Source organism: Sus scrofa, chromosome 1 (assembly GCF_000003025.6).
Source record: "Sus scrofa isolate TJ Tabasco breed Duroc chromosome 1, Sscrofa11.1, whole genome shotgun sequence".
In the NCBI taxonomy this organism is placed as follows: domain Eukaryota; kingdom Metazoa; phylum Chordata; class Mammalia; order Artiodactyla; family Suidae; genus Sus; species Sus scrofa.
The window spans coordinates 55,544,655-55,570,358 of record NC_010443.5 but is presented as its reverse complement, the minus strand read 5'-3'; the positions used below and the strand labels follow the sequence as shown (position 1 = coordinate 55,570,358).

Here is a 25,704-nt window from a genome sequence, read left to right as displayed (position 1 = left end):
ACCTAGAAACACGTGAAATAAAATGGGACCCATTACTAAATCATAAACCAAATCAAAATAATAAGAGCACAAAAGAAACATAATTTCTACTTAATTAGTCAGATAAAAAAGAAGGGTTGAAAGAAGACACAAATGGAGATAAAGGCAGTGAGTTGCCTGAATGAATGAAAAGGAGGAAGGGAAAAAATTTTTTCTGTAAGACTTGAAAGGTTTCCTTTCCCTGAAACTATAAAGGCTCCAGATTTTCAAAATAAGCCTGCTACTTTGAAAATATACTGCCCAATCCTTTGAGATTTAAATGATAGGAATTCATGAATAATGATGATACTAATTCATATCAGGGGAAGGTGAATGGATAGAGTAGACACTGGGAGAAACTATGGAAGAAGATAATGGAAATCCAAAAAAGTGTTAGGAACGGAAAGAAATCAACTTATCACAGATAATAAATCACAGAACAACTCTGATTTCTTTGGCCAATTTCTTTACATTAACGAAGCGTCGTTTTTGTATTACAGAGTTGTTGTAAACTCTCCCCTGGGGAGGTATTTGGTAGTTTGTGTTAAAGCCAGTTCCTACAGAAATGGCAATGAGCAGAGGAGATGGAGACAGGAAACATTCTCGGATCGCAATCCTAAAAGCAAGATAAAAAGTAGCCACAGCTGTAGCCTGAGGCACTTAGTAGGTTTTAGGAAGACAGTGTACTAGGAACATTGGAGCTAAGCGCTCCACAGCTGGCAAACCAAAATATATGTATTTTTTTTTTAGGAAGAAACTGAGCTTTACACAAGTGAAATGAGGGGGAGGGGGAAGGCACGAATATTGAGAGCCAGTCAGTCCTTTTCAGCATGGCCTCATTCCTCTCCATGCATCCTTATTAAATCCAGATGCACACGTAATTTTAGAAAAGTCTAATAGGTGTGTTTAATTTTTGTTTTCTACCGGAACAATGTTATAAGCCTAGAAATACTCTATATCTACTATCTGAAATTTACAGCTCTTATTTTAAGTAAACATTAGGTACTTAGCTAATTAAATGTGATACTTGTAGGATCTTGTTTATAGGAAAGTGTCAACTTTCAGGATGTTATGTGTAAGTCTTGATAAAATTATGTAGAAAATAACAGTGTGCTCTTGTTTCATAGGCTGACCTTGAGGTCAACACCACCTGAAAATGGTTCAAAACAAAAAATGATCTAAGAATTGAAACAAGATAAGATCAAATTGATGTCATGGTAATTACACAAAGTACCATTCAATCATTGGATGGAATTTACTGTTGATCCCTAGATTTAGATGCAGATAGGAACAGGCAGTTTTTATTACTCTGCTGGTATAAAAGACACACAAGGACTTTATTACCAGCAGTTACTGAGAAATCGCAAGACAAGCTAATATCCCTCTTCAGGTCCACAATCAACTGCCCTTGAACACATCCTGCAAAAAATCCAGAGGAAGGTAATATGAATGAAATAATTTGGGGGGTCATAACTGAGGAGTAACATATTTGAGAATACAGGGGAGCTTTTTGTGCATAAACCTTAGTAAAAATAGAGGCAGGCATTTACACATTCTCTTTTCTGCATTTACCATTGAACTGGGAGGAAGTCTGCAAAAATCTGGTCTGTGATCACAGGCTAAGATGTTATCTAACAGAAGCCAGAAACCAACTGCCTCCTCCAGAGATGTGTGAGGGCCTGTCAGTATCTAATATTTTCCCTCAAGACACAGTGGATGGCATTTGAAAGACATTCTTTGAGTGGCTACCAGGGATCAGGCAGAGGGGGAATAGACATTATGTAAGTTGCTGATTTTCTCTTTCTTTCTTTCCTTTCTTTCTTTCCTTTCTTTCTTTCTTTCTTTCTTTCTTTCTTTCTTTCTTTCTTTCTTTCTTTCTTTCTTTCTTTCTTTCTTTTCTTTCTTTCTTTCTTTCTTTCTTTTTTTCTTTCTTTCTTTCTTTCTTTCTTTCTTTTCTTTCTCTCTCTCTCTCTCTCTCTCTCTCTGTCTCTCTCTCTTTCTTTCTTTCTTTCTTTCTGGCCACGACCTTGGGATGTGAAAGTTCCTGGGCTGGGGATGAAACCCTCACCACAGCAGTGACCTGAGTTGCTGCAGTGACAATGCAGGATCCTTAACCTGCTGAGCCACAGGGGAAACCCTGTCATCAGGTTTTAAATGATGCATAACTATATCTTCAAGCTGGACAGTGGTAAAGCAGCTCATCTGCTCAGCTGAAGGACCATAGCTTTTAATTCTTTTGAGTAGATGCTCCTGAATAGTCTTAAATTTTAATACTAAAATCTCTTGAACAGTGTCATTTCTTTTTCTGCTTCATAAATGTTACAAAAATATGAGTTGGTATTCTTTCTCACTATTACTGATGGACTTTGCAATTCTGAACCACTTGGCTAAGTCAAATTGGTTTGTTCTGATGTGAGTTTCTAGAAACACTTGCTAACCTTACTTATATCAGGGCTACTTGGAATGGCATCTGGTTGGGAAATAAAGACTAGAAAATAAAAGTGCTCTTTCAATAAGTAGTTGCCAAGGGGCAGGAGTGGGGTGGGGTGGGGAGAAGGTGAATAGGTGGTTGGGATTAGCAGATGCAAACTATTATATAAAGGATGGATAAACAACAGGGTCCTATTGTATAGCACAAGGAACTATTTTCAATACCTTATACTAAACCATAATGAAAAAGCACATAAAAAAGAATTATATATATATGTATAACTGAATCACTCTGCAGTACAGCAGGAATTAACACAACATTGTAAGTCAACTAGATTTCAACTTAAAAAAGAAAACACAAGGAGGGAGTACATTTAAAAAATATTCAATTACAAACCCTTTCAAACATTTGGAAAAGTACAGATAATAATATAACCAAGATAAAAGTGATGTTTAATATTTTACTGTGTTTACAATTAATCTCTCTCTCTCTTTTTTTTTTGTCTTTTTGCCATTTCTTTGGCCGCTCCCGCGGCATACGGAGGTTTCCAGGCTAGGGGTCCAATCAGAGCTGCAGCCTCTGGCCTACGCCAGAGCCACAGCAACGCGGGATCCGAGCCGCGTCTGCGACCTACACCACAGCTCACGGCAATGCCGGATCGTTAACCCACTGAGCAAGGGCAGGGACCGAACCTGCAACCTCATGGTTCCTAGTCGGATTCGTTAACCACTGCGCCACGACGGGAACTCCTAATCTCTTTTTTTAAGAAATATGTTACCACTATAGCTAAAGCCCCATTGCTCATCTTTTTTTTCTTCCTTTTTCTTAGAGGTAACCACTTTTCCAGAATTGCTATGTGTTTTTCCCATTTAAGTGCTTGTGCTTTTATTTCAAGTGTAAGCATCTATAATATGTGGCATTTTTGTTAAGTTTTATAACAGTATCATACTGAATGGATCATTTTTCATTTAAGGAAAGTGCTGTTTGTCCCTTGTTATTAGTGTTGAAGAACAGGATTTGGGGGGAATTCTGGTCGTGGAGCAGTGGAAACAAATCTAACTAGTATCCGTGAGAATGAGGGTTCCATCCCTGGCCTCGCTTAGTGGGTTAATGATCTGGCCACGCTGCCCTGAACTGTGATGTAAGTCACAGACAGGGCTCGGATCCTGCGTTGCTGTGGCTGGGTGTAGGCCCACTGCTGCAGCTTTGATTTGACCCCAAGCCTGGGAATTTCCATATGCCTTGGGTGCGACACTAAAAAAACAAAACAAAAAAAGAACAGGAGTTGGGTACATGCAAGAATTATGGGCTGACACTATGTAGGTCTCTCAGGAATACAGAAGCTACATTTCACTTTCATAGAAACTTTTGTTTCCTAACCTCTATGATCCTCTGCCCAATCAAAAAGAAGATATTTCATATTATAACAGGAATATTTTTAAGTTTCTGAACATGTTTTTTAAAATAAATACTTGACTTAACACTAATTCAATTATTCAAAGTATTGGTCACCTAAGCATAGAGGTTAAGGATCTGGTGGTGTCACTGCTGGGGTAAGGCTTTGATTCCTGGTCCAGGAAATTCCACATGCTGCAGGTGTGGGCATGGTCAAAAATATATATAGCTAACCCGAATTGATTGTAATACTTTGTTATAACCTAGAATTATTTAATTTAATTTAATTAATTAATTTTTTTGGCTGAGCCTGCGGTGTATAAAAGTTCTGGAGCCAGGGATCATACCCACGCCACAGCAGCTACCCCAGCCCCTGCAGTGATAATGCTGGATCCTCAACCTGGTATGCCACAAGGAAAATCCTTGAATTATTTTAAAAAGATAAGAACAACCACCATTTATGAAAAGTTTATGTGTTTTGTTTTTTTTCTCATTTCAACTTTTGGTTTTGGTTTTAGTTCCTTTTTTTTTCTTTTTTTCTTTACTTTTTTTTTTGTTTGCAGTAATAGCATTGTTGGAATTTTGAGTCATATTTCTCACCATTTCTTGCTGAAAAGGGTGACATGTGAAGAATGTTAGAAAAGCAGTTGACCATGTTCCAGAAGAGATTCTCAGCTTCATTGTATGTTTCTCAAATTTACATGATAACTCAAAGTAAGAGCTGGCAAATAGAAATAGTAAAATTGGAAGGTAAAGTGTGCATTTTGTTCAAAAACAGATCAAGATAATCTGCTTTCACAAAGAGAAAGTGTACAGGAACCAGTTGATATTTCCATTGGGAACAGCATGACCTATAGCACCAAACTCCCATTTGATAGATTGCAAAATGGAGTACATTGCTAGAGTAGATTGCTTTCAGCATATTATTCCTGCAAATTCTGGTTTTGATGTGTAACATTTCAGCATTACCCATTTTAATTTTGCAGAAAATAATCCAGTCATTTCTTGATTGATCAAACACAGAGATTACACAGAAATGCTTTAGCATCCTTCATGTGCAGGGGTCTGAGAGGGAGAGGAAGTGAGAGAGGGAGAAGAGAGCACTTCGGCTGGAGCGGGAGTGGAATTAAGGGCAATGTTATGAATTAAATTTGAAGAGACAACAGTAACAGCACAATCCATAATTGAATCAGTGCCCTAAAGGAAGAAATGGATTAACCATGTGCTTCTAGGCTATGGAGGCAGCACATAGGTGAAAGGGCACTGTCTTAGGATCAGACCGCTTTCCAGGTGACTTTGGCAAGTCCTTTTACTGCTTTCAAGTATAGTTTTCTTTATTATTTTTTTGCCACGCTCCCGGCATGTGGAAGTTCCTGGGCCAGGGATCAAACCTACACTACTGCAGTGACCAGAGCCACAGCAGTGACAATACCAGAGACTTAACCCACTCAGCCACCAGGGAACTCCTAAAGTGTAGTTTTCTAATCTATGAAATTGGTGTCTTAATAATGTTTTCCCCATGGAGGTGTAAAGAGAATCAAACAAAGAAATGGATATGAAAGCCAATGCTCGTCCCCTTTTCCCTATTTCTGCCATCAAACACTAGTCCTCATAACTTGATAGGGTGTAAAATGCCTTTTTATCCAAATGAAATGGCTTTCATAACACTGTTCTGAAGAAGGTGACACTGAGTGTTCAGATGACTCCAGCCCCAGATACTATCTGAAGGCTCGACTGGGCTGGTTATCCAGATGGCTTCTTCATTCATTACTTCCTGGCCTCTTTCTCTCTCTCCATGTAGCATCTCATTTTCATGGCTTCTGCATGTAACTTAGCCTTCTTATCATGTGGTGTCTCAGAGTAGTAGCACTTTGTACACAGCTAAAAACTTGAAACTGCCCAATCAGTGCAGGGATGTACCCACAATTGGTTCAGGGTTGTTCCTACTCATTTTATCGGTGTAAGTAGTCATAGGACCCATAAATATCAATGGGATACAAAGACAGTCACCTTACTTTTTAATGTGGGAGTGGCAAGGTCATACTGCAGAGGGAATTGAGACAGGACATTTTTGTGGCGGTCTTTGGGAAGTACATCTACTATAGCAGAGAAAACTTAGGGGTCGTGAACAATAAAGGCTTTTCTTTGCAATTCTGCTGTTTTTATCACACAAAAAAATGTTTGTAAATAGGGTGTCAGGAATTGTGAAATCCACAGTCTTGCCCTGTCTCTCCTATTGTAGAGAGACTTTAAGGTGAATTAATATGTTTCTACAATGTAGTGCCTTTAAATGGGAATGATACTTGTGATAAAAGATTGCTCGAAAATAGCCCAGATAAACACAACAAAATACAATGCATGAATTTTAAAAGTTACAAGAAAGATTCTTTGTTTTTTTTTTTTTTTGGCTTTTTGGGGCCACACTTGTGGTATGTGGAAATTCCCAGGCTAGGGGTCGAATTGGCACTGCAGCTGCTGGCCTATGCCACAGCCACAGCAACTCAGGATCCAGGGCATGCCTGTGACCTACACCGCAGCTCAGGGCAATGCTGATCCTTAATCCACTGAGCGAGGTCAGGGATTGAACCTGCATCCTCATGGATACTAGATCATACTAGGTTCATAACCCACTGAGCCACAGTGAGAACTTCCACAAGTAAGATTCTTTTGTTTTCATAATAATGCTCCCTATAAAACTTTTCTGGCCTTTGGATCATCTACTTATCTGTATGCTAAATTGACACTGTTCAGTGTTTTTTGTTCCTGATTGCATTTGTTACTACATTAACGTTAATTTTAAAAATCAAGTATTTGTAAACTATAAATATCAACAATATTTTATGGTGCATAGAATTTGTGCTATCACAATTTATAGCTCATTTAGTATGCAGACAATTTAAAAAATGCTGATTTGCTAGAAAATCCAGAAGGGTAATGGAAGAACTAAGATTTTAATTATATAATTATGTTAACATTATAAAGCGCCTTTAAATAACAAAGTAGAAAGTGTACATCTAATTATAAGCCCCTTAAATTTAGTCAGTTAAGAAACTTCTCAAAATATGATTGTTATAAGAATACTCATAAAGGAACTGAAATTTTTATAATCCTATGAGCACTTAAATTTCCTGCTAAATACTGCCTGCTCCCTCTCTCTCTCTTTTAAATAAATATTTAAAGGTCATTTTTTTTCCTGTTCTTTTTTATGGAAACCTCTGTGGGTTTTTTTTTTTCTTCAAAGCATAGCTGTACAAGCTGTGCTTTATATATCTCTTGTCTTTGAGACCCTGTTTTTCACTTCATTTCATTTTGAAAACAAGTTGGCTCCCTTTTAAAGTTTGGTGAAGCTGCAAAACACTGTGAAGTAATTGATAGACAGAAATCCCATCCCAAATACTGTGGATGGACCCTGTGACCTCACTTATTTTCCTCTGGATACTGAGGTACTTTGTGGATAGGCTATTTGCAATCTCTGTGATTAGGCTGAGGAAATTACGAGGACTATTGAATACGTGAAGTTACTGCACAAGTGTCAAAACTGTAAAATATATATTTATGACTGTCATGCTTTTTCCCCCCATAAAGCATGTATTCTTTACCCTCATTAGTTTTTCCTCCCTCCATTCTCCTGTCCCCAGCCTATCAAATGTTTCAATGTCTACAAATGCTTTTATGACAGCATTCATTGCTTTAACTCATAGTTGTTTGCCTTTGTATCTGGGTCAGAGAGCAGGAAACTTATTCCTATTTGTCTCACCCATCCTTGGCGCAGTGCCTGTCACATAGCAGGGTCTAAAAATCTTTCAAATGTCCGATGTGGACCTTAAATTTCGCACTTTGCAATGTTGAACTGTCAAATTATCCAAAATGTATATTTTCATAAAATAGAGAAAACATGAATTACCTCTGTCAGAATATGGGTGAAGGCATTTGAGACAGATCATGGGAGTGCTAAGCAGTTTCTCTTCCTCCATCCTTCTAAACTCCCAGCCATCCTTTGTCCCTGACTTCGGAGTAAATGATCAGTGAATATGTTAATAGGTCTCAAGGTCACTTGAGTGCCTCAGAGCAATGTTTGAACGTCTGCTTGGAAGAACTGGGACACTGGAGGATGACTGAGGTCGGGCTGGAGTATGGGATCACAGAAAACCTTCACTGTTGGACCTAGGGCTCAGGATATGTTACAAGAATAGGGTAAAAACCCATTTACTGCAACTAGACCACATGAAGAAGAAAACTAGTAGCCAAGGCTACTCCAAACTGAGTTTCTTGATCACTGACCCCTGACTTTTAATTTTTTTTCTTTTTCTTTTCTTTTCTTTTTTTGTCTTTTTAGGGCCGCACCTGCTGCACACGAGGTTCCCAGGTTAGGGTCCAATCAGAACTGTAGCTGCTATGATGCCACAGCCACAGCAACTTGGGATCTGAGCCTAATCTGCAACCTACACCACAGCTCACGGTAACGCCAGATCCTTAATCCACTAAGTGAGGCCAGGGATTGAACCTGCGTCCTCATGGATGTTATACAGAGTCATTTCTGCTGAGCCACAATGGGAACTCTGATCCCTGACTCTTTAGATTTGTCCACCAGGAGACAGAGGAGGTCCCTTGGTGGGAAGTACAGGGGAGACTGACTGGGGACTGACTCCATGGGAGTTGATGAGATGAAGGGTTCTGGACATTCCACTTACCTTTGCTACTCTCCACCTTCAAATCTTTCATCAAGGCAGGACTATGGCTATCTTTGCTGGACCAGGCAAGATGCTAAACCTGAAAGGCTTCTCCTCAGTTTAATAAACAATTCTTAAATAACTATCTCATGCCAGGCAGTGTGCCAGGGATTAAAGGCTTTGTTTTTAAGTGTCTCTTTCATGAGTGATCATTCACCAAAGCAGACTACTTTTTTTCTTAGTAGTTAGCTGGGCTAGGTGGGGCTAATTAGGTGAAACCTTAGGTTAATGCTCTAGAAATCAGTTAGATTTAATCTGTTTTGTTAACAAAGAATTATGCCTCTGCTCCTGGCCAGTCATCTCAAAAGTGGGCCATGAGTCAGTTGGACTTCCTGGTGTGGAGCATGTGGATGAGTCACCCTATCTAGAGCCACCATTAGAAAAACCGAAAACCTCACTCCCTGGCAGTGGGGGCGCAAAGACAGCATCTTTGCAGATAAGAGAAGGGCAGGATGTCACATTGCACAAAATGCTTGTCATTTTGGAGCAATCTTTTATATACGTATATGTACACATACGCGTGTGTGCATACATGCATGTACATACAACCATACATCCATATCCCCTTTATATTTTTATAGATATTTAAATGTATATTGATATATATCTATAAATATCTATATTTAATTTCCTTTGAAGTCTTTCAGTAATAGGGGTAGACAGGCTAGGATACTAGATTTCTCAATCCTGGCGCCTTACTTTATAAACACTTTTTTTTTTTTTTTTTTGTCTTTTGTCTTTTTGTTGTTGTTGTTGCTATTTCTTGGGCCGCTCCCGCGGTATATGGAGGTTCCCAGGCTAGGGGTTGAATCGGAGCTGTAGCCACCGGCCTGGCCTACGCCAGAGCCACAGCAACGCGGGATCGTTAACCCACTGAGCAAGGGCAGGGACCGAACCCGCAACCTCATGGTTCCTAGTCGGATTTGTTAACCACTGCGCCACAACGGGAACTCCTATAAACACTTTTTTCCTGTGGGAAAAACAGAGCAGAAAAGCTGCAAAGAGAAGCCCTTTTATTGTTCATTGCCCCTAACTTTTCACTGCTTTGGCAGGTGTACTTTTTTTTTTTTTTTTTTTTCTTTTTAGGACCACACCCATGGCATATGGAGGTTCCCAGGCTAGGGGTCAGATTGGAGCTACAGATGCAGGCCTATACCACAGCCACAACAATGCCAGATCCGAGCCGTGTCTGCAACCTGATAGCACCGCTCACGGCAACGCTGGATCCTTAACCCACTGAGCCAGGGATCGAACCTGCGTCCTCATGGAGGCTAGTCAGATTCATTTCTGCTAAACCATGATGGGAACTCCTGGCAGGTGTAGTTTCCAAAATGGCCGCAAAAGATCTTTCAGTCTAAATTCCCTATAGAAGAGTTCCTCTGTGGCCCGGTGGGTTAAGGATCCAGCATTGTCACTCCTGCAGCTTGGTTGCTGCTGTGGCATGGTTTTTTGATCCCTGGCCCAGGAACTTCTACATGTCCCAAAATAACATAAATTCCTTCTGTAGTATGAGTTTGCCAGGTGTGTCTATCTTTGTACCCCATCTGATGTATGGGGTTGGTGTACATGTGTGGTTCTTGGTGTGTCTATATATATATGTGTCTATATTTATGTGTGTGTGTGGTGCACTGGAATTTACCTATCCTATAAATCACTTAATACAGTAATTATATATAATCACAATAAATAATATTATGCAAACATGTTGAATAGTAATAGTAAATTATAACATTATACATCAACTATACTTCAATAAAAATATAATAGTTATGGTATTAATATCTTTTATACTTTTAAGAATGTTATCTTTTCCTCAGAGTCATATTAAGAACTGAAATCAACCTGCATATGTAGTTAGATATAAACTAAGAGCTAAAACTCTGAAGCTCATATATATATATATATATATAAAATATATGTATGTATTTTCCACACCTGCAGCATGCAAAAGTTCTTGGGCCAGGGGTTGAACCTGTGCCACAGCAGCGACCCACAGCAGTGACAATGCCAATCCTTAACCCACTCTGCCACCAAGGAACCCCTATATATGCTTTTTATTAAGGTTCTCTTTTGACTCCCTATGACTCATATCTTAGCAGAACATGGCTCCTACCTATGGCATATTTAACATTTAGACGTTCATGTATTAGCCAGATACATTCTATATCTGGGCTAGACTATGTTGTCTCTAATGGATTTATTATCTGAAAATATTTTTTTCTATTAAACACTTATTCCGAGTTGTCACTCAGAAGCTCTCTTGTTCCTCAGTGTGACTGACTGCTCTGCATAAGCAACTTTTGATTGATATTATTACTGTTCTCAAGTCTCATTGCAACATAACCCCATCTGCTCTGTGCACAGCCTTGTGCTAGAGTGATGTTAGATTAGAGAGGCACAGTTTCGACCCTTAGGAAGCTTTACATGGATGGAAAGACAATGTGCCTTACTGGCTAGATTTCAGAACAGACTGTGGAACTTCATCTAAAAATGATAAGCAAGTTGTGCAGTGGAGAGCTATTTATTCTGGCTTTGGGGTTGGATGAAACCTTCACAATGAAGCTGGTGGCTGGGCACCTCTTTAAAAGATTCTGAGGTGGATGGACTGAGAAGGGGGAGAAAGGCTTTATAGGTCAAGTTTAGAAAAAAAAGCTTTATACACCCATTTTCTTGGCTTCATGTTATTTTGATGGGGCAGGTGACAGAGGTGAGGGCATGTTGAGTGGGTGCTGGAGATGCTCTCTGGGATTGTATGCACAGAGCCTGTGATGCCTGCAGTGTACTCACTCAGGATACCAAGAGGCTGAGATTAGTACATCTGATTTAGATTGAGCATGTTTTGCAAAATAGCCTAAATCCCAGCTGAACGTAATTACTGCTCCTGCCCTGGATCTTAATGTTTTTCTTCCAAATTCCAAAACAGAAAGACCTAAAGATGATTAGGTTGATGAAAACATTTATTAAAATGTTTTCAAAAACACCTAGAATTTGAGGGGTAATACCTTTCTGCTTGGTTAATCTCATCTCTTTAAAAATAAAGACAAACCTCCTTCTGTTATTGAAAACTAAGGCCATGGTGACTTTGGTTCTGCTTTTTCAATCTTCTCTTCACTGTATCATAAAGCAAATCTTAAAATGTGCATCACTTTGTGCTCTAGCTTTCTGCGATCTTGTTACAAATGTTTCTCTCTGAATTAATTCTGACATAATTATTCACTGCATAATGCTGAATTTTCATAATATATGAGCTCAATTTTTTTCTTTTTCTTTTCTTTTTTTTTTTTTTTTTTTTTTTTTTTGTCTTTTTAGGGCCGCACCCATGGCATATGGAAGTTCCCAGGCTAGAGGTCAAATCGCAGCTGTAGCTGCTGGCCTACAACACAGCCACAGCAACTCGGGATCTGAGCTGCCTCTGGAACCTACATTGCAGTTCACAGCAATGCTGGATACTTTAACCCACTGGGTGAGGCCAAGGATTGAACCCGTATCCTCATGGATACCAGTCAGGTTTGTTATTGCTGGGCCACAATGGGAACTCCATGAGTTGAAATATTAAAGCACAAAAATGATTCTAGGGAGTTCCCACCGTGGTGCAGCGAAAACGAATCCGACTAGGAACCATGAGGTTTCGGGTTCGATCCCTGGCCTTGCTCGGTGGGTTAAGGATCCAGCATTGCGGTAAGCTGTGATGTAGGTGGCAGACACAGCTTGGATCTGGCGTTGCTGTGGCTCCGGCCTAGGCTGACAGCTACAGCTCCGATTAGACCCCTAGCCTGGGTACCTCCACATGCTGCAGGTTCGGCCCTAAAAGGAGAAAAAGACAACAACAAAATGATCTAGTTTAAAGAGGAAACCAGTTTAAATTCTGGTTCAATTTAATTTTCATTGTGGCTTTGTAAATCAAATTAGAAATGGTTCTTAAAACTTTTGTGTCTTAGAACTTGTTTATGATCTTAAAAATAATTGAAGTGCTCTAATAACTTTTTAAAATAAATTTATATATATCAAGTTACTGATTTAGAAATTATATCGGAAAAATTTTAAAAACATTTACTAACCCATTCATTATTTGGATGAGGTCCAATTTGTCATTTTTTTCCTTTTATGGATTTTACTGTCAATTCTAAAAGCTCTTAACCTAGTTCCAGCCCCCTTCCTATTTTTTTTTCCTAAAAATCTTATAGTTTTGCATTTTACGGTTTATGGTCCATTTTGAATTAATTTTCATGTAAGGTATGAGGTTTACATTTAGGTATTTGTTTATATGTTTGTTCTGTTTTTGTATTTGTTTTGCCTTTTAATGTCCTATTGCTATAGCAGCCATTGTTGAAAAAGTTGAACTTCTTTCTTAAATTTCTGTGGCATCTTTTTCAAAAGCAAGCTGGGCATATTTGTGCAGATCTAATTTCTGGTTCTCTATGCCGTTCCCTTGGTCTATGTAGCTATCCCTCTGCCAATACCATGCTGTTTTGATCACTGTAGTTACATAATAAGATATAATACTGGGCATGTTATATCTTATATAACATTTCTTCCACTTTGTTTCTAGAATTGTTTTGGCTATTCTAGATCCTTTGCAATTCAATAGTCGCAAAATTCTCTATGTTTACAAAAGCAGTGCTAGGATTTTGATAGGCATTTCATTAAACAAAGAGATCAATTAGAAAGAATTAAGATCTCTACTATTATTGTCTTCCAATCCATGAATACGGCATGTCTCTTTATTTGTCTTCTTTTCTTTACTTAATCAGTATTTTATAATTTTCCACACACAAGTTCTGTCCATATTTTGTTAGACTTATACTTAAGTATTTTATTTTCCTTGGAGCGATTCTAAATGGTATTGTGTTTCCACATTATTGTTTTTAGTATATAGAAATGTGGTTGATTTTTATGTGTTGTTCTTGTCATGCAATCTTGATGAGCTCACTAATTGGTTCCAGGACTTTTTTTGGTAGGTTCCTTTTTTTTTTTTTTAATGTAGATGATCAAGTCATCTCTATATAGGGATAGTTTTATTTTTTTCCTTTTCAATTTGTGTGCCTTAATTCTTTTCCTCTTGCCATACTCTCCTAGCTAGAATGTGCAGCACTATATTGAATAACAGTGGAGAGAGTGGACATCCTTGCCACATTCTTGATCTTAAGTGGAAACATTTGGTTTTTCACCATGAAGGATGATGTTATCTGTAGGTTTTTGTAAATGCTCCTTAACAAGTTGAAAAAACTCTTTTGTTCTGTTTGCTGAGAGTTTTTATTATAAAAGAGTATTGGATATTGTCAAAATGCTTTCTTGTGTCTATCGATATAATCAAATGATTTTTTTCTTTATTCTTTTGATATGGTGGTATACATTAAACAATTTTCAAATATTGAACCAGCCTTGCATACTGTGAATTATTCCCAGTTGGTTCTGTGGAATAGTCAATTCTCTATTGTTTAGGATTTTTTGCATCGAATTTCATGAGCTATATCAGTTTTCTTTGCCTCTCTCCCCTCTCTCTCTCTCTCTCTCTCTGCGACATCTGCAGCATGTAGAAGTTCCAAGGCTAGGGGTAGCATCAGAGCTACAGCTACCGCCCCACACCATAGCAATGTCAGATTCAGCTGTGTTTGCGACCTACACCACAGCTCACGGCAATGCCATATTTTCTTTTTTGTTCTGAAATTTGCCTGGCTTTTGTGTCGGGGTAATCCTGGTCCTGTCAACCGAGCTGGGAATTCTCCTTCCTCTTCTATTTTCTGAAAGTGATTCTGTAAAATTGGTGTTTATTCTTTGAAAGTTCTTTTTACTGGTAAATGATTCTGTCTCTCTTACCTTTCATTGTTTGAACATAAGCAGTTTATAACACTATCGCTTAAAAAATGAGGATTAAAAACCTGCCCATTTTATCTTACATAAGATTTTCCTGGAGTTCCCGTCGTGGCGCAGTGGTTAACGAATCCGATTAGGAACCATGAGGTTGCGGGTTCGATCCCTGCCCTTGCTCAGTGCGTTAGGGATCTGGCGTTGCCAAGAGCTGTGGTGTAGGTCGCAGAGCGGCTCGGATCCGCGTTGCTGTGGCTCTGGTGTAGGCTGGCAGCTACAGCTCCAATTCGACCCCTAGCCTGGGAACCTCCATATGCCGCGGGAGCGGCCCAAGTATCGGCCAAAAAAAAAAAAAAAAAGAAGAAAAAAAAAGACGAAAATAAAGAAAGATTTTTCTGGACATGTAGGGAAACAATCCAGTTCTCAGATGCAGTGAGGTCAATGCCTGGATATGGTCAATCACTCAGCTGACCTTGGATAGCCTGATCTCATGCCCTCAGAATGCTTAGGTAAAGCTGTATCTCCAGGTATAAATAAGTCAGCATTTAGGGATTCTTTAATACTCTCTGCTGTCCCCTCCTGCCGGATTACTGGTGAGCATTTACTTTGTTGATAATTAGCCTTACAGCTCACCTACCACCACTGAATAAAAAGCAGGAGAGACATCATCATTTCCTTCTGTTCTCCCACGTAGGAATGTGGGGAAGGAAGGGATGGGCTCAAATGCTTGTATATTTTATATATCATACATAAGCTTGATCTAGCCATCCATCTAGATATTCTTAGTATCTAGTTAAAGTTTCATGTTTTATAAATAAGGACATTAAATCTTTTTACTGGGATGTTAAAATTAAAAAAAGAGAATTTATTGTTATCATTAAGCTTGATTCTATTGATTGATGTGAGAAATGGGAAGATTCACTTCTTTACCTCTTTCCTAAAGGGAAATTGCTTTTTTATACATGGCTTTAGAGTGTGTTGGGAGCTGTAAGCAGAGGGTTAAGAATCTGAGGACTTAGTAGTGATAATAAAGCTACTTGTTGTCATTATAAATGGTAAGCCAATTTTATAGTAACTTTTCCCCCCATGTCTGTTTTGCAGAAGAGCCATGGATTACTACAGAAAATATGCAGCTGTCATCCTGGCCATATTGTCTGTGTTTCTGCAAATTCTCCATTCCTTTCCTGATGGAGAGTTTACAATGCAGGGTGTGTGACTACACTTGGGTTTGCAGTAATAAGAAAAGCACACATTTCTAGATGTACATCAATAGCTCCGTTAATTACATTTCCACCTCCTTTTCAGATGTGATAAATCTTTGCTGTTGGATATACATCTAGGCACTTTCAGATTGTGAACATAAAATTAAATTAGGTTCCAAAATTGTACAGTGAAAATGATCTTACATGTCCATTTAAATAGCAGCTTGTACGTTTTCATCTGAAATAGATTCCTGATTATTCTTTATCTGAGTTTTACAAGCAAAAAAATGCTCCTTATTCAGTTTAGCTCATTTTGTTTGGTTTCGTTCTTTTGTTTGCTTTTTTTTTACATTTCTCCCAGACGATCTGGGAGGATTTTAACATTGCCTTTGTAGATGAATTTTCATATCAGTTAACAAATGAGAAAACAAAACCATTTCATGCAGTAAATTTGTTTTGCTGTATTTTCTGAAAAATCTCATATAGTAGCTGATATAATTCCAACCGCTGTGTGAACCTGAGAGCCACTATTGGTGATGTTTTTCCTCTAGACAAGTGGTAATATTTTAACCACCATTCCCAAGTGCAAATGCCCCATCTAATGTCAGGCTGTTTACACTCACCAAGTTTTCTTAATTCTGACATATTTTTCTCTGTCAGTATTTGGAGTTTCTCTGGGGGCAGGGGAGAGGTGTGGAACAATAGAAGAGTCTAAAGGGGAGAATATTTTTGCCTCTGGGTAAAATTCTTCTTTCAGATGAGCAGGGTGTTTTCATCTGTCAAATTTTGCATTCCCTATAGACATTGGGATTGAGAAGTCATGCTTGAAGAAAGAGAAACTACTGCTGTTGAGACATCCTATGCATATCTGCAAAAATTGTTTTCCCATGAAAATAACTGTAGTCAGTACAGATACTGTGTATGAAGATGAACATATAGTCAAAAGTATTTATTTATTAATTTCCTTTCATACCTATAGAGAAAAAAAGAATATTTACCATCTCATAATAAGGAAAAATCCATAGTTTTTTTAAAAGTTATTTTTGGATTATTGTAATCTTTGCCTTGTGTGTGGTGTGTGTGTGTGTGTGGTGTGTGTGTGTGTGAGATAGGCTGCCCAGAATGCAAGCTAAAGGAAAACAAGTACTTCTCCAAGCTGGGTGCCCCAATCTATCAGTGCATGGGCTGCTGCTTCTCCAGAGCGTACCCAACTCCAGCGAGGTCCAAGAAGACAATGTTGGTTCCAAAGAACATCACCTCGGAAGCCACATGCTGTGTGGCCAAAGCATTTACCAAGGTGAGACCTTAAAGGACCCCAGAAACTTTCTAGCACTTCATCCAAAGAAATGTCCCCAGAGCACATCCATCAGGGTTAATGCCAGAGGTGTCGACTGGCCCATTCTTTATTGGGCATTGTAGAGGGAAGAGCTGCATTTGTCCGCTTTGAGCAAGAGAGTCAGCAACCTTGTGGGTACAGGCTGGATTTATTTAGGATGAAGAGGAATGCATTTATTTATTTATTTAGAATGGAGGTGATGAGGGGGAGGTTGGGAGAGAGTATAAAAAATACTTCCACAGGGAAAACCTAACCTTCCAGGGTGAAACTATCAGCTGAAAAGAAGAATGTGTGAATACAGCAAGCATCTATTTTTCAGCTGGCTAGAGACAATTTTATTTAACAGTTTTCAATTTTGTCTGCCTATCTATCTGTATCTATCTATCGTCTATCTTTGTTTTCCTTCCTGTTTAGGCCACAGTAATGGGAAATGCCAGAGTGGAGAACCACACCGAATGCCACTGCAGTACTTGTTATTATCACAAATCTTAAATATTTTGCAGAGGGCCTTGTTGATGACTGCTGATTTCTCAGAATGAAAAATTAATTTGTTCAGTGTCTATGGCTTTGGGAGATAAAATCCTCGCTTTTCTTTACCATACCATCTTTTACACGCTTTAAGAATGTGCTGCAGCTTTATTGCTTTTCTCTTTATCCTACAATATAATCGGCAGTCTCGCTCTTTTCATTTGGAACGAAATGCAGCATTTAGCATGACCATAAAGCTGGTTCTGCTGGAAATAAAGTCTTTTAAATCATCTTTCTATCATGGAATTCTAATTTTTTTTTTCTGAAAAGTTTCAAGCCAGTTACTTTTTGTAGGAGTAATGGAAGGGAGTGAGCCAGTGGTTGAGCTGGGCCCCCATGTACTCAGTGACCCAACACTGGAGAATCTTGTCCCCATCAAGCCTTCCGAGCAAGCTGTGTGTCCTTCAGCCAGTGGGCTAGTTATGAGACAATCCACTGGAGTGAAGGCAGAAAATATAACTTCTATTTCTATTCATTTTTATATCACCCCTTTAGATACCTACTTGGATGAGTTTTATAAAAGTACAGACACATTAGTATGGCCATGCATGTACAGAGTTTATAAATAAATAATTATGCAGATCTGGGGGATGTTTGGTTAGATTTTTTTTTTCATTATTGGTGGAAGTTTTCAATCTGAAAAAAAAGAACACCGCTCTAGGGTTTGGTAAAGCCAAAATCATCCCCAGCCTGAAGTTTCTATTCACTTGGCTTATGCCAGACAAAATAAATAAATAAAATGCATCTTATTAGTCTGTGACGGCCAGATTGTAACCAAATAGTGGCTAAGGCAAAGTTAACATCGTCTTACATGCCATGTCCAGGTTTGAATGGGAATGAACAAATGGTGATTAAAGAATTCATCGAGTCCTCACTGGGCTAGAAGACTGAGCACTTTCACTTAGCTCTGTCTGAATGTCTAAGAGCAGTGCCATGCTTCACAGTCACACTTAATGAGCATTTATATAAAAACAGATAGAGCATGATTTTTACCCATTAAATTATATTAGCTATGGTGGAGATCAAGGCCACTCCTAAAGGAGCCTGAAATTAAAACAAAACAAAACAAAACAAAACAAAACAAAAAAAACGTACTGGTCACAGAGAGGCTTTAAGTCATCACCAATTTGTCAAGATTCCATTTCAGCATGAAAAACCAATTCCTAACAGGTTGGTAAACTCACCAGGTATCAGGGTGAAAAGTTAAGTGTTTGTACTTTTAAAGAAACACTGAAATACACATAAAGACAGTACTGAATTTGTTCATTAGTTTATTTATTATACATTTATTTACTGTCTAGTATCAGGATTCTCTGGAAGACAAGATTGAGAAATAATACTGCAGCTTAGGAGTTCCCGTTGTGGCGCAGTGGTTAATGAATCTGACTAGGAACCATGAGGTTGCAGGTTCGATCCCTGGCCTTGCTCAGTGGGTTAACGATCCGGTGTTGCCATGAGCTGTGGTGTAGGTCACAGACACGGCTCGGATCCTGCGTTGCTGTGGCTCTGGCGTAGGCTGGCAGTTACAGCTCCGATTGGACCCCTAGCCTGGGAACCTCCATATGCTGCGGGAGCGGCCCAAAGAAATGGCAAAAAGACAAAAAAAAAAAAAAAAATACTGCAGCTTAATTCAGTGCTGCTCATTGGTTCATTCAACATTTAACAGATATCCACTGGGCATCTCCTCTGTGTCAGGTCTAGAGATCATGGTTGGAGGGTTCAGCAGGAGGGGTAAGTTAGCGATCTGCCCTTGACTGGAGCGCCCTTGTCCACCTGGCGTCATCTTATTTAACAGAGAGGATGCAGGGGCTAATGAGAGAGGAAGGGGACACTGCCGTGGTGTCCCCTTCCTCTCTCAGGAATCAGACCTAGTGAGCACTAGGGTGAAATGTCTTGGCCATGCTAGTTTCTCATTCATCTGGCCCTGTGCCAGGCATGGTGCTGGTCCTGGGGAGGTCAAGATGAAGAAGACGCAGATGCTGTCCTGAAGCAATCCACAGTCCAGTGGGGAAGAGAGATAAAACCAAAGAATTAAGATCTGGTGAGATCATATGGGAAAAGGATGGACAGATGTATATGTATAACTGCATCCCTTTGCTGTACACCTGAAACTAACACAACATTGTAAAGCAACTCTACTCCAAGAGAAAATAAAAACTGGAGTTCCCTGGTGGCCCAGCTGGTTTAGGACCTGGTGTCATCACTGCTGTGGCTCTGGTTACAGATGTGGTGCGAGTTTGATCAATGGCCCAGGAATTTTTACATGCTGTGAGTGTGACCAAGAAAAAAATTTAAAAAAAGATCTAGTGAGATTATGCTATGGGAGAGGTACGGATTTTGGCAGCATTCAAGGAGGGATGGTTTGCTTGGTCTCCTGGGGTTTGTCATGGAAAGCTTCACAGGAAAGATGATACTGGAGTGGAGTCTAGAAGATAAGTAGGTAGATAGTAGTAAATGTTCTGAGATGGGAACCAGTGTGATGTTCATAGAATTACAAGAAGTTGAGTGTGCCTGGACTGCAGGGAGCTGGGTGGGGGGCTGGAGCTGCAGAGACAAATGGACACCGGTCAAGGAGGCCCTTGTCAACATGCAAAGGAAAGTGCATTCCAGCTCGGACCCACACTCTCAAGCTCAAGGGCTTGAGGGTTTCTGGAGCCATAGGATTAAACATGCACCTTTCTGTAGGGTCCATTTTGCTTGAAGATTTGCAGAAATGTTTTTTGTTTTTGTTTTTGTTTTGTTTTGTTTTGTTTTGTCTTTTTGCCATTTCTTGGGCCGATCCTGTGGCATATGGAGGTTCCCAGGCTAGGGGAACAATCGGAGCTGTAGGTGCCGGCCTGTGCCAGAGTCACAGCAACACGGATCCGAGCCGCGTCTGCGCCTACACCACAGCTCATGGCAACGCTGGATCGTTAACCCACTGAGCAAGGGCAGGGATTGAACCCCCAACCTCATGGTTCCTAGTCAGATTCGTTAACCACTGCGCCACGACGGGAACTCCAGAAATGTTATTTTAGTTGCAAAATAAAAAACAGATACATTGCAGAGGAATGCCAGACTACCAAAATGTGTTTAAAAATTACGTCTTAAAAAGAATCTTCATGCTGTGGATGGTGCCTTCTGGATCCTGCTCTTCCCACTCACCCTAAACCTCCTGGGAGCTAGTTCTCTCTTCTTGCATTAGGTGTACATAAGCAGAGGAGTTTGAGAAGTGCTATTTAAGAAATAGCATGCTCTGCTTTGCAATTTAGAAAAATCATCCTGGCAGCAATTAAAGGGTGATTTTAGAAGGTGAGAGATGGACACAGGATCTTGAGTTGGGGTGTTTGCAAAATTGTGTTAGCAGGAAATGTTGGTGGCCTACTGGTAGTGACAGTGAGGGTAAGAGGAAGGGGTAGATTTGGGAGGAATTAGGAGGAAATGAAGAGATGATTGTGGGTGTGACTCCTGCTTTTTGGGTGGCTGGTGGATGACCCTGCCTGAAACTGGGAAAGGGAAAAGTTTTGTGGGGAAGTAGAGGAGGGGAATGACATTTCCGTGTGAGATATACTCAGCTGGGGTGTCTACGGGGTGCTGGGTGAGTATGTCTAAAATGTGGCATGTACAGCAAGAGCTCAGGAAAGACCTCCAGCCTGGAGGTATGGGCTTGAGGGTCATGCATGGTCAGTGGTATCAATACTGCAGGGGTGGCTGGGATTGCTCAGGAGGGTGTGAGGAGGTGAGGAAGACAAGGTGCTGGACCACCAAGGACAGATTCTAGGCCAGTCTGGCTAAGAAAGTGGGTGTTGAGATTCTGTGAGTCCTTTGGGAAAAAGATCATCATCTCATTTGTATAAACAGAGAAGAGGCAGAGAGGCGGGCACAGAGACTGGAAATTTTGTTGTAAGCCTATCTGCAAAAAAAAAAAAAATGCCTCAAAGCGGTATTATTTATTTATTTTTGTCTTTTTGCCTTTTTCTTGAGCCGTTCCCGCAGCATTCGGAGGTTCCCAGGCTAGGGGTCTAATCGGAGCTGTAGCTGCTGGCCTATGCCAGAGCCACAGCAATGCCAGATTTGAGACGCATCTGCGACCTACACCACAACTCACGGCAATGCCAGATCCTTAACCCACTGAGCAAGGCCAGGGATTGAACCCAAAAGCTCATGGTTCCTAGTCGGATTCGTTAACCACTGAGCCACAACGGGAACTCCCTAAAAGCAGTATTAGAAGTGGAGAAAGCACATGGTCGAGGGGCACTTCTTTCAAAAAAAAAAAAAACTTCATGATTCAGAAATTGCCGGAAATTCTCCTGTTTGAGTTTCCTTCTTTATGGCTAAAACACAGGATCTCAGGCACTTTCCTCTTAAATGACAACATCTCTGACTGAGGCAACGCAACTGGCCATTAACACCATTAACCAGAGGAGTTAAACAGGCCACCAGGTCCTTCATCACTGTGGCTCCTGGATCCTATTTACCGGAGAGGGAGGGGTGTCAGGCAAGATGATCAAGGGATAAAATAAAGAAGCAAGACCGGAGTTCCTGTTGTGGTGCAGCGGAAACAAATCCGACTAGGAACCATGAGGTTGAGGGTTCTATCTCTGGCCTCACTCAGTGGGTTAAGGATCCAGCATTGCCATAAACTGTGGTGTAGGTCACAGATGCGGCTTGGATCTGTGTGGCTGTGGCTGTGGTGTAGGCCAGCAGCTGTAGCTCTGATAAGACCCCTAGCCTGGGAACCTCCTTATGCTGCGGGTGCAGCCCTAGAAAGACAAAAAGGAAAAAGAAAAAAAGAAAAGAAAAAAGAAAAAGAAGCAAGACCTACTGCTTTGTAGTTGTGTTGACAACTGAGCATGAGTAGAAACTCTTAAGTGATTACAAGGGTGTCACTGTTGACCAGGGCTCAAGGAGTAGGCCAGTAAAACAGGGGCTGCTCTTGTCTGTCTCCGAGGAGTGAGAGAAAAGAGTGGGAAAAGAGTGGAGGGAAAGGGGTTCTCCTGTGGTGCAGCAGGTTAAGGATCCAGCATTGTCACTGCAGTGGCTTGGGTCGCTGCTGTGGCTCCAGTTTGATCCCTGGTGGGGGAAATTTTGAATGATGCAGGAATGGCAAAAAAAAAAAAAAAAAAAAAAAAGAAAGAAAAAGAAAAAGAAAAAAAAGGGAGGGAAAGAGATAGAGGGAGGGAAGAGAAAGAAGAATGATGAAGGTATAAAAAGTTGAGGGAGGGAAATGTGTGAAAGGGAAGCAGGGGAAGCAAGAAAAGCTACTGGAGGAGTCTATAGCCTCAGAAATTGCTGAACTGGATTAAAGAAGAAGGTGTGGCTCAGTGGTTAACAAATCCAACTAGGAACCATGAGGTTGTGGGTTCAATCCCTGGCTTTGCTCCGTGGATTAAGGATCTGGCATTGCCATGAGCTATGGTGTAGGTCGCAGGTGCAGCTCGGATCCCACGTTGCTGTGGCTCTGGCGTAGGCCAGCAGCTACAGCTCCAATTGGACCCCTAGCCTGGGAACCTCCATATGCCACAGGAGCGGCCCAAGAAATGGCAAAAAGACAAAAAGACAAAAAAAAAAAAAAAAAAAAAAGGCAGAAGGAAAAAGCCATGTCTCTACTTGTTTCTGCTTCTTCCCCTAACCACTGTTGGACTCTTAAGTAATCTACCATAGTCAAGATCTCTAGCTTATGTAAAGCCTTTGTACAGATGGAAAAATATGCCTCTCTGGGCAGGCAGAGAATCTTGAATAAAGGACTCATAATTAATTGGCACCGAAAATTGGATCTCAGGCCGTGCTTTCCTCCTGGCTGGGCACATTTGTGCAGTGCACACACTGTGCAATCTTACGCGGCAGGCCTGCTCATAATCTCATCATTCTAACTTGACTATTGTTGCATTTTGGAGACATAACATTTTAAATTGGTGAGATCTTGATTGACATCTAGGATTCCAAATGTTGATGTCTTCATTATTCTTATATTGCTACGACACTTCTGGAGAAAATATTGCCCCAAATTGTTTTCTTTAATTTTTGTCATCTATGGGGAACTAGAATAACTGCCCCAAATCAACAGGGAAATAAAACTAAAGAATCCACGTGTAAATGCCCATAAAGATGACCTGAAGAGGTTGATTAGGACCACAAATCTCAAAAGGTCCAGAGAGGTCTGCTTATTCCATGAAGAGTTAATCAACATGAAATCACCTGATATTAGCAGAGCACTTTTACTTTCTCAAAAAGCTCTGAGATGATGCCTCAATGAGTGTCACTCAGCTCCCCATGGTCAGGGCAGGTGGTACCGTCTCCATTTGACAATTAGTTAAATTGAGGCACAAAAAGCTTTGGTTGTACAGGGCCTGAAATTGCATGGAATCCTGGGTTTCCCCATCTTTTTATGTTGCTTCTTTCAAATTCCAAGGGATGAAATTTTTGCTTTACCGACAAAGGACTTATTTCTCCCTGGATACTGAATAGCAGAACTCTCTTAGAGATCTGCCAAGTTGAGTGAGAAGCCAGCATACTAAAAGAAACTAAAGTCTGAACTGTGACTTGTCCACTGATGCTCTGTCTAGAAGCTGAACTTCACCTTCACCTTTAGAGCTCCTCTCTTGATTCACTCAACACCTCCTTCAGACACTTTCTTTTTGAACTTAATTAGGAGAAACACAAAGAGATTTCTCTGTTCTGTAAAGCAAGCAGAGAATCTATATTCTCTTATTCAAAACTGCATGGCATATGGAATTGTAGGTACTTAACACTGTTTTCACAGAGAACTGAATCTGGGTCTGAGTTTCCTTGGAGCAAAGAGAGAAGTTAATTATTGCCTCAAACTTCAAAACAGGAGCCATAAAAAGGAAATAACAGTTGCAGGTTTTTAATGCATTCCTTTCTTGATCCCCAGAAAAGCACATGTTTGGAAAAGTACTTAACTGTTGAACCTGACTTCCAGGGCTCACTTAAGGACTTGAAAGTTGAGGTTTTGGGGAGAGAGTAAAGGAAAAGGGGGTTGGGTAGGACACTGAAGAAGTGGCCAAAAGCTTGGCACCTGATTGAAAATTTGTAAACAAGTTTTCAAAGAAGCATTCTTTTGTTTTAAGGCTGTTTTCATTAATACAATGTAGGCTGGTGAAGAAGGATGCACAGAAAACTGTATCAATTTTCTCCAAATGCTCTTGATCAGAAAGTGTTTGAATTACAGTCACTGATTCAACTGTAAATTGTCTGTGAGTGGTAATTGATTCTCAACTAAGTTGACAGTAAGAGGAATTTCAGGACGTGCAAATTTCCTTCTACACACCTCTTTCTCAATTGCCACTCATGTTCAAGACAATTAGAAAAAGCCAGCCTTAGGGCCGGGAATAGGAAAGGGAGGGGAACTGGGAGGCAGAGCAGAAGTAGCGGTTTGCCCAAGTCGGCTTCAGATTCAGAGGGATTAAGGAAGAGGAAGAAAGGAAACCTGGGCTTGACCCAGAAACGCACCCCAGTTTTGACAAGATGGAGGAAGTGGGAAAGGTGTGTGGATAAGGGGTTGCTGGCAGATGCTTAGGTTGACCTTATGTTGGGAGGAATTAAACCCATAACCTTGGGTTTTAGAGAACTTATGACCTATCTAAATTAAATAATGGCTATTATAGTGACCTGTGTCTCTGGTACCCCTCTTTGATGAAGGAGACTCATAATATCAGGGATATATTCACTGTTTGCAGAGTAGGCTCTGGAGTGTGCCCCATGGTTCCTCAAGCTGGAGACACAAGCACTCACCCCAGCGCTGAAAAGCTGAATATGGCCAAAGGGTGGCTCTCTCCCACAGCTAACACTTCCATTCCATCAGGCAACTGCAGAGGCACTGCTGCCCCTAGTGGACAAGTGGTGCATGCCGTTTTTGAACAAGTGGATGGGGTTGAGGGGCAGGTATGCTTTTCCAGGGATGCCAGTGATGGGTCCAGCTGACAGGACAGGACTCACTTGTTTTCATATGGATGGGATACTTCTGTTCATTTGCTTCCGTTGTGCCTTTTTAGTGGCATCTAACTAGCTGCATAGTGGCAGCGCTAATGCCTGGGCACTCAATAGATTATAGCCTCATTATTTGAAAGTTTGATAAGCTAAAGTTCAAATCCATTCACATTAACACACGGATCTCAACATGATACTTGTAAATGAGAGAAAAGGAAAAGCCATTATGTCCCATATATGTAGTTTAAACTATTATATAGTTTTTAATGGCTGTGAAATCATGGCTTTAAGAATTTTTGGTTACCTACTTTTTTTTTTTTTTTTTTT

The 25,704-nt window shown here is 40.3% G+C and overlaps 1 protein-coding gene across 3 annotated transcripts; it reads left to right on the top strand.

The window, feature by feature from the left end:
* Positions 1,302-17,684, top strand: CGA (glycoprotein hormones, alpha polypeptide). Of its 3 annotated transcripts, none has more exons than XM_005659277.3 (4): positions 1,302-1,458; positions 15,484-15,590; positions 16,697-16,881; positions 17,335-17,684. In XM_005659277.3, the coding sequence occupies exons 2-4, from the start codon at positions 15,491-15,493 to the stop codon at positions 17,410-17,412; spliced, it is 363 nt and encodes a 120-aa protein (XP_005659334.1). In that variant the 5' UTR covers positions 1,302-1,458; positions 15,484-15,490; the 3' UTR covers positions 17,413-17,684. The 3 variants fall into 3 exon arrangements, with proteins under 3 accessions (XP_005659334.1, XP_020939170.1, NP_999611.1); XM_021083511.1 differs by lacking the exon at positions 1,302-1,458 and adding an exon at positions 1,579-1,799; NM_214446.1 differs by lacking the exon at positions 1,302-1,458 and having other exon boundaries at positions 15,491-15,590; positions 17,335-17,412.